The sequence below is a fragment of the Phasianus colchicus genome, chromosome 33 (genome assembly GCF_987193195.1).
Source record: "Phasianus colchicus chromosome 33, bPhaCol1.hap1.1, whole genome shotgun sequence".
Classification (NCBI taxonomy): Eukaryota; Metazoa; Chordata; class Aves; order Galliformes; family Phasianidae; genus Phasianus; species Phasianus colchicus.
Genome location: NC_143468.1, coordinates 2,900,478 through 2,909,772, shown reverse-complemented (window position 1 = coordinate 2,909,772; position 9,295 = coordinate 2,900,478). Strand labels below are relative to the sequence as shown.

At 60.6% G+C, this 9,295-nt stretch overlaps 1 protein-coding gene across 1 annotated transcript; it reads left to right on the top strand.

The window, feature by feature from the left end:
• The first annotated feature begins 108 nt into the window (after positions 1-108).
• Positions 109-9,202, top strand: CCNT1 (cyclin T1). The gene is made up of 9 exons (XM_031608444.2): positions 109-637; positions 849-930; positions 1,346-1,474; positions 2,136-2,196; positions 3,113-3,175; positions 3,819-3,864; positions 5,986-6,149; positions 6,491-6,561; positions 6,986-9,202. Exons 1-9 carry the CDS (start codon positions 474-476, stop codon positions 8,384-8,386), a joined length of 2,181 nt encoding a protein of 726 aa, XP_031464304.1. The 5' UTR covers positions 109-473; the 3' UTR covers positions 8,387-9,202.
• The last annotated feature ends 93 nt before the right edge of the window (positions 9,203-9,295 follow it).

Genomic DNA, 9,295 nt, shown 5'->3' with positions numbered 1-9,295 from the left:
TACAGATAAATTATATAAACGCGCTTTGATACGAGAGGTGCTGTGGCCTTGGGGTCAGAGGTCGGGGGTCAGAGGTCGGAGGGGGGTCAGAGGTCGGAGGGGGGGTCAGAGGTCGGAGGGGGGGTCACCGGGCGCGGGGCGGGCCGGGTGTGGGGCGCACCGCCCGTCCCAGCAGCGCTAACACTCACTTCCGGTGAGGCTTTAATTTCCCCCTCACTTCCGCTTTCGCGCTGCTCGCACTTCCGCTTTTCGCCCCACCCACTTCCGCTTCCGGCGGCCCGCACTTCCGCTGCCTCGCCCCTCCAAACCGCGTCACAATTCTCCCGCCCCGCCCCTCGCGCATGCGCGCTGTGCCCTCCCCTCCCCATTCTCGCCTCGTTGCCGCCCGCCGTGCGCGCGCACCCCGCCCTGCGTCGTGACGTCAGCGCGTACGTTACGCTCGTGCGTGCGTGCGCGCGCGGGCGCGGATCGCCATGGAGGCCTCGGCGGGCGGCGGGGCGGCGCGGCGCTGGTATTTCAGCCGCGAGCAGTTGGACCGCAGCCCCTCGAGGCGAGCCGGCCTGGATCCCGACAAGGAGCTCTCGTACCGCCAGCAGGCCGCCAACCTGCTGCAGGACATGGGGCAGCGCCTCAACGTGTATCCGGCCGCGCTAGGCCGCGAGGCCTGAGCTCGAGTCGGGGCCTGGGCCGGCGGCGGGGGGGGGCGGGGATCTTTGGGGCGGGGGAGCGGGGATCGGGAGCGGCGTGGGGAGCCGAGGCGGGGCGGGGCGGTGCGGAGGTGCGGGTTGGGCTGACGGACCGGCCGGGGGTCGGAGGGGGGCCGCGCGTTTCCTTAACGCCGCCATCAGCTCCCAGCTCACCATCAACACCGCCATCGTGTACATGCACCGCTTCTACATGGTGCAGTCCTTCACCCAGTTCCACCGCAATGTAAGTCGGGGGTCTGTGGGGCTGCGCTCAGGCAGTGAGGGCCCTTTTTTCTCTCCTGGGGGAGGGGGGGGTTTAGGCTTTGTTTAGCGAGGGGGCGTTTGCTTTAAGCTGTGAGAAGTGGCGTAGTTTTTGGGTTTGTTGTTGTGTCTGTTCGGGTAGGATGAGGGGGAACGGTTTTGAAGTGAAATGGGGGGAGGAGGTGAGGTGTGAGGAGGAAATAATTCACTCGGCCTCGGTGCTGCTGCCTGCAGAAGCGCGGGTGGCAGAGCCTCCTGTAGGTGGGCTCATAGGGGGCTCTGTGATGCTGCTGGGAGCAGCCCAGGGTTGGGGGGGGCTACAGAGTGGGGTCTCCTTTCCAATCCTTCCCATTCTCTCGTGTCACGAATGGTTTTTCTCTTTGTTTCATCCCGTGAAGTCGGTGGCTCCCGCAGCGTTGTTCCTGGCAGCCAAAGTGGAGGAGCAGCCCAGGAAGCTGGATTATGTGATCAAGGTGGCACACGCCTGCCTGCACCCCCAGGAGCCGCCCCCCGACACCAGGAGCGAGGTGAGCGGCGCGGGCCGGGTCTGAATCGCAGCCACGGTGATGTTGGGATCCTCAGAGCGATGCTCTGCGTCCTGGGATGGTCAGAGGCAGCTCCCACTTCACCCACCTTTACACTACAGAGAGCTTCAGGGGTTCCATGTGGCAGCAGGAGTTTCTTTTCTGATTTGTGGCAGAAACTCTTCTGTTCTGCTGCGCTGTGCCCTCTGTGACAGCGTGTTAAATCTGGGTGCTTTCTTTACTCCATCCCACGCTGCTGGGATGCGTGGCAGAGCGTTGGTGCTGTGCAGTTTGGGTCTGCCCTGTCCCCACGTGTTTAATGCTGGTTTGGTTCCCAGCACGGCCCGTTTCCTTCCTCACAAAACAGCCTGTCTGACCTGGAACTGAGCAGCCAACCCTGCGGGGAAGGGGAGCCTTTAGGCAACAGAAGCTGGAGGACAAACCTTGCTCCTCTCGCGTGCGGTGTGAGGGAGGAGGGCTGGCAGCGGGGCCCGGCGCTCTGCTTTCTCTCTGTGCCACTTCCCCCAGCACAGAGCACCTCAGTGATTCCCCTTTGTTATTTCTGCCTCCCTGAGGAAGGGCTGTTAGGAAGGGCTGTTAGAAACGTGCAGGCTTTGTGCACGGTGCCTCACTGGGAGTAACTCGCCTGTCCTCTCAACCCCAGGCTTACCTGCAGCAAGCCCAGGACCTGGTCATTCTAGAGAGCATAATACTGCAGACCCTGGGTAAGTTCTTCACATGGGTGCCACACGAATCCCAGAGCCAGGAGTCCCCACAGAGCCACAACCCCACAGCAGGAGAGCAGCAGCCCAGCTCTGTTTTCACCCTCGCTCCTCGTGCTTTCCCATTCACCTTGGTGCTCTCTGGTGTAATCAGCACCAGCTTTGCTGCTCGGAGGGTGAAGGTGCTCCCACAGTGTCCTCGTTGGGCTCAGTGATGCTCCAGCCCTGCAGCCACGAATGGGGGCTGTACAGCCTTCGTTATTTCTGCCTTCATTTAAATTGGGCCATAATCCCCCACTGCTGTGCTTTGGGTCACACACAGAGCCCCAATCCGAGCTCTGCTCTGTTCTGAAGTCACCTTCCTTAACCTCGTGGTACATCCAGAATATTCTGGAATATTCTGCCTGGAAAGGACTGGGTCTGTTGCACACATGGACCAGTGGGATTTTTTTTTTTTTTTTGGGTGTTTTCTGGTCTTTAAACCATAATGCACAAACTGAATAGGAAACCAAAGGGAGGATGGAGTCGGGTTGACGTTAGTGCTGCAGGCTGCTTCAAAGGGAAAACGTCTGCTTCCCTTTAGCTTTTTGGGTGACAGAAATTCCTCTGAGCAGATGCCATTGTCTTCTCCTTCCTCCCAGCTGCTGTAAGAGGCTTTGTCCTGCTATTTTTAAAATACTTAATAGCTGTTTTGTTTCCAGTGAGGTCTTTCAAGTGCTGAAGGCGTTGAGCTGCTCGGAGGCCCCACAGCAGCAGTGACCTTCGGGCTGCTCTATTCCTGCCTGCTCCAAGCAGAGGGCAGGGCTGTAGGAGGGAAGGGGAGGAGGCCTTGTCCCCCCAGGAGCAGGAAACACGAGGTTCGTAGGTCACAGGGGGTCTCTGCCCGCTGTCTGACGGCCGTATCTCTGTCCTCTTCCAGGCTTTGAGATCACCATCGACCACCCCCACACCCACGTGGTGAAGTGCACTCAGCTTGTGAGAGGTGAGAGCCGTCAGCTGCACGTGGGCAGTGCTGCAGGGGTTTCTCTTGGGGGCTCAGGCTGCCGTGAGCCCCGTAGATGAGGGTCCCAGTGCCCCATGCTGGCACTGAGCAGCACCAAACTCAGCCCTGCCCCATCCCCCCTTCAGGTATCAATCAGCACTGCTCACATCCCCCCCTCCTCCTCTTCTTCTCTCCCCTGGGGCTCTCAGCCCCCCACAGCTCTGCACCCCCTGTGAGGCTCTCCCAGCTGTTCCCAGCCTGCCCAGTGCAGAGCAAAAGGGGGGAGCACCTCCCTGCCCTGCTGGCCGTGTTCTGTGCAGTGCCTCCAGGCAACCATTGGCCCCCTTGGCCACCAGGGCACGCTGCTGGCTCGTGGTCGCCCTGCTGGCCACCAGGATGCCCCGTGCCTGTGCCCAGCTCCCATGGGTTTCAGTAACCACGAGCAGAGGCGGCTGCTGAGCCATGCAAAGCTTTTTATGCAGCAGCTTCTACAAGCTTTCTCAAGATGCAGCATGGAGAGAGTGAGCGGGGCCGTGCTGGGTGTCTTATTTAACGTGTGGGGCAAGAAAACTATCACTCCTAAACTAAAACGTGTTTGCCACAAGCCTGGAGTAACACCCAGCTTTTCCCTTCTCTCTTACAGCCAGCAAGGACTTGGCGCAGACGTCCTACTTCATGGCTACCAACAGGTTATTATTTTACCATCGATTTATATCACAGGGTCTGATGTCAAGGGCTGCCCCTCTCTTGGGGACCCCTGAGCTGCTCAGTTCGGTGCCCTTCCTCCTGCTGGCACAGAACCAAAGCAGGAGCACAATGGGGCACGGGAGCAGGTGGGTGGGCTGCTCAGGAACCTCACTGCTTGCTTCTGATGGTAAGTTAGACAGCTGGAGGAAGATCCAAGGAGGAATTAATAGACCTGGGATAGTTTTGAAGCCGATCTGCAATGGTTTTGCTTGCTGAGATGTTAGGTGTCAGTGTGTTGTTGCTGGGCTGGGTGCTGCGTGGGCTGTGAGTACATCTGTGCCCCGCAGGAGGCTGATGTGGGGTGAGAAGGGAGCAGAGAAGGAGCTGGATGGGGGCGTGAGGGGTTTGGGGAGGGGATGGTGGTCTGGATGAGTGCTCCAGCAGTGCTGGCAGCATCCAGAGATGGATTTGGGGAATGAAAGGAGTCCGTGGGTCCTTCGGCCTCGGGTAGCGTCAGGTAAGGCGTGGAGCTCCCTGCGAGGTGACAGCAGTGCTGGGCTCTGCCTCCCTCTGCCCCACTGCTGTGCTTAGGGGAGAAAGGCTGCCAGCAGGAGGAGGAGTGTGGAGCAGCCTTAAGTCACCCGGGTTTGCGTTGTGTGGACGCAGGGAGGTGGCAGTGCTCCCTCTGCTCTGGGAGCTGCATCGTGCGAGCTGCTCTCAGGTTTCCTCCCTGGGCTTAGCACGAAGGGGCTGTTGGTAACACGTGGCTAGGTGCAACCCTCAGGTGCTTTTACCCCCTCAGCAGTAATTGCAAAAGCAAGGAATGAGGGACGGAGGTGGTGCTCGAAGGAAGTGTGTGCAGACAGCCCTGTGTGTGCTGTGGCAGCAGCTGTGCTCACCTCCAAAGGCATCGGGGCAGAGCTGAGGCTGCTGCACTGCCCTGGCACATCGCACGAGGGCTTTCCTCTCGCTCTGAGCTTTGACTTCTTGGTGTGTGGACAACACAGCGCCCATGAAATCGATCACTGGAGGCGCTTTGGCTGCCTGCAGCACCTGCACCCCGTGCTGATGCTCTCAGGAAGCAGAGGAGTGCAGGCAGCACCGTCCTGCTGTGCTGGTGGTGGTGGCAGGGAGTGCTGTGCTCCGTTTGCTCTCGCAGTTATGAAGGCTCAGTGCAGCTCCTGCAGGTGATGAGCAGAGTTCAGAGCTGGGATGCATCCGTCCCATGAATTCACGTTGGCTCTGAGCTCCTTACGGTGGTTTCTGAGCCCTTTGGTGCTGCCTGGACCTCCCTTCCCAGCGAGCTGTTAGGTGGCACGTGAATGTCCTAATTCATTTACAGATGAATGTGCTTGATGTGTGGCCAGGCTGCCTTGCAGGCTCTCCTGAGTCCCCCCAGTGGCTCTGGAGGGGGGAGCAGGGCCGGCTTGGAGCTCTGTGGACCCACAGCTGTGCTTCCTCCCCACGCACCCATCAGCGTGGTCACCCCCAGGCACCCCATCGCTGAACTCTGAGAAGGGGAGAGCCTTCCTGCAGGGCTGGGGGTGCTGCCCTCCCAGCTGAGTGCTGACGAAGGGCTCAGAGCTGCAGGTTTGGGAGGGGTGCTGTGACGTTCACACGGCCTGGGCCCATCCTGCAGCCGCTGCGTCGGGGCGCTGCAGCTCTGCATGAGGTCGCGGTCGGTGCAGATGTGTGCAGACCCAGCTGTGTGCAGAAGCACAGAGTTTAAGCACCGACCTCCCCGCTGTGTGTGGGTGAGAACGCTGCCCTCGGTGCCCATGGGGGAGAAAAGAGGGGATGAGCACAGATCCCACGAGCTCCGCGCTTGGCTGGGAGGTTCGGAGCGGTAACGAAGGTGCAGCCTTCCCTGCAGGCTGTGCCTGGAGGTGAATGGAGGAGCCCAGAGCAGAGCTGTGTGCAGCTCAGGGGGAAGGAAGGAAGGAAGGAGCCGTGGGATGGAGCCGGCTGTCACAGCAGGGTTGTGCTGGGGGAGGAGCAGCAGGGAACCCCCCCACCACGTCCACCTCTTCCGCAGCGTCTCTCCAGTGGGCGATTGCGTGCGCTGAGCTTCAGCCTTGGGAGTTGATGGCTTTTTGTTTCTCTCTCCCTGCTGGTGACGTCAGCCTGCACCTGACCACCTTCAGCCTGCAGTACACCCCTCCCGTTGTGGCCTGCGTCTGTATCCACCTGGCTTGTAAATGGTCCAACTGGGAGATCCCAGTCTCCACGGACGGGAAGCACTGGTGGGAATACGTTGATGGCACTGTAACTCTGGAGCTCTTAGATGGTAAGTTTTGGAGCGAGGTTCCCCCAAAAGGCTCTTGTATTTTCTTGGCATCTCTGTTCCTGCCATTCAGACACGGCCACTTCATGGGCTTGAAGGGCTTCTGGTTTTGCCATGGTTTCCAGTGCAGCAGCTGCTATGGTACAACAGAGATGGCAAAAGGCACGGAGAGATGAGTTTAAATGCGGTCAGTGGTGCCAGCTGTCAGCATTGCCCCTCCTGGAGTAGCTCCATCCCATCAGTAGCTCCATCCATCAGCGAGCAGGGGGTTGTCCCGACGGATCCGGGCTGCTCTGCTCATCCCTCTGACCTCCCCCTTCCCTCCTTTTGTGTCTCCTCTGCAGAACTGACCCATGAATTCCTGCAGATCCTGGAGAAAACCCCCAACAGGCTGAAGCGCATCCGGAACTGGAGGGTGAGGCTCTGAATGCGGGGCTCTGATGTCGCTGTGGGAGGAGGGGGTTCCTGCTTGGGAGGGTCTGTGGGTGCGCCCAGCTCCTCCAGCTGTGGGTCTGCATGTGGGGCAGAGCCTGCAGGGCGCATGGAGGGGGCAGATGTGGGCAAAGTGATTCCTCAGCACTTGGGAGGAGCAAAGCTGCCCAGAGAGGCTGTGGATGCCTCATCCCTGGAGGTGTTCAAGGCCAGGTTGGATGGGGCCCTGGGCAGCCTGGGCTGGCATTAGGTGGGATGGTTGGTGGCCCTGCATGTGGCAGGGGGTTGGAGATTCGTGATCCTTGAGGTCCCTTCCAACCCTGGCGATTCTGTGATTCTGTGAAGCGATCTCAGTCCTCCATCCTGAGAGCCCCAATGGAAACAGCTGTGCTGTGCTTCCCTCGCAGGCCTCGCAGGCAGCCAGGAAATCCAAAGCCGACGAGCACGGCGAAGACGAGGGCCTTTCAGAGCAGACCATCCTCAACATGATTTCCAGGAACAACAGCTCGGATATGAACATTGCAGGGCTGATGAGCATGTCCACGTCCTCCACGGCCGCCGCGGGGCCTTCCATGCCAGCAGCTGCCGATTCTCCCGGCGCTCAGAGCGCAGCGGACGCAGCCCCGGCAGAGCGCTGGCTGTCCCAGCACCCTCCATCCAAGCTGGACGCCACGCAGAGCCACAGGACTAACGAGAGCACGGCGGGGGCCGAGCACCCCTCTCAGCAGCAGCAGGACGGCGCGGGCTACGCGAAGCAGGGCGCTAAGAACGCGCCGTCGGCCAAAGTGTCGCTGAAGGAATACCGTGCGAAGCACGCCGAGGAGCTGGCGGCACAGAAGAGGCAGCTGGAGAACATGGAGGCCAACGTCCGTTCCCAGTACGCCTACGCAGCCAAGAACCTCCTGGTGCAGCAGCAGAGGGAGAGGGAGGTCCAGCAGGACGGCAACCCGTCGCCCATCATCCTGAAAATCCCCATTGCGGAGAACGCCGAGCGCCCGCCGGGCCCTGAGAAAGGTGACAAAACCTCAGCGCTGAAGCTGAGGATCCCGATGGGGGGCGGAGGAGGGGAGAGGCCGCTGCCCTCCAAGCAGGAGGAGATCAAAATGCGCATCAAGGTGCCCAGCGAACGGCCGGGCGCCTCGGATGACGGCGGCACCAAGAGCCGTGGGGAGCACAAAGAGAAGCACAAAGGCCACTCCTCCAACCACCACCACCACAACCACCACTCTCACAAACATTTACACCCTCAGCTCGGCGCCGGGCCCAGCGCTGCGCTCAGCAAACGCCCGGGAGACTCAAAGCACGCGGGGCCGCCTGCTGGTGCTGCACCCCATAAGAGCTACGGCCTCTTTGGCTCATCCCGGAAGCGGCCGCCGCCGCCGGAGGAAGGCGCAGCTCACGAGCATCAACCCAAAGTCAGCAAAGGTCCCAAAGGCCCCGCGGCGCCCTTCCCATACCAGCACCTCCCGGGGGGGCACAGCTCGGATGCCATCCCCGCCCTCCCCACGTTGCCCTCTGCTCCTAACAAAGCTCGGGGGGGCACCCACGGAAAATCGGACAAAGGACCCGCGGGGGCCAACGGCCACAACGCCTCCCAGCCCAGTGACTACCAGGATACGGTCAATATGCTGCACTCTCTGCTGAGTGCGCAGGGCATGCAGCCCAGCCAGGCCCCCCCCTTTGAGTTCCATGCGTACGGGGAGCTTTTGAACCCCAGGCAAAGCGGCCGACCTGCCAACACGGACAGACCCCGACCCCCCCCTCTGCCCTCAGAACCTCCCCCTCCTCTGCCCCCCCTCCCCAAATAGGGCCCTTTTTACTACTGAATTCCTACAGCCCCGACCCTGCGCTGACTGGGGAGTGGGGAGGGGGTGAAGGGGGGGTGGGAGGAAGGGCTGTTCTGTTCTCCACTGCCTCACGAAGAACTTATTTTATTATTATAACTTTTATTATATCGGTATTCAGAGCGCGGAGATGGCGAAGCTGTGAAGGGGTGAATCCTTCCCTCCTCCTCGCTCCCTCCCTCGCCGCCTCCCCGTTGGCAGTGGGCTCCGTCCCCGCTGCAGCTGAAGCCCCCAAATGGGGGGGACCACGTACTTGTGGGGGAAGGGGGGGAGGTGGGGGTCTGGGGGGGGGGGGTATTTAAGACGTGTCACAGAAAAATCTACGACGTTTTACAAATAATTTAAGCAGTAACTTATATGGTAGCGTTTGGTTCCTTTGTCGGGGCGTGATGCTGGAAGGCGACGTGGGGGGCAGAGGGGGCGACAGAGGATGTGTGGGGTGGATGGGGTGTGTGGTGGAGGCTCCGGCTGTCGGGCAGCGGATGGAGGAGGGTTGTGCAGCGATGTAACGGCTCGGTGTGAACCAGGGGGGCTTCGTGCCCCCATCACAGCCCTCTCGTCCAGCCCTGGTGTGTGCGGGGCGCTGTGGGATTGGGGTTGGAGGAGCCCGCAGTGGGGCTGGGGGGCAGTTTGGGGCCCCACTCTGTGCTCAGCCCGTGTCTCCCTTCAACGGGAGCCTGCAGTTCCAGCCGCGCCCTCAACCTGAGCGCTCTGACCGCATTGGAAAAGCCAACTGCTTCTGTTCCTTTTCCAAGCTTCAATAAACGCGCTGCCTCCGTATGGTTTTTTTTTTTTTTTTTTTTTGAAGGGGGGGGCGGTGAAACTCTTTCCAAAGAGTTCACAGACGGTTCTGTGGGCTCCGTTTTTCGCGCT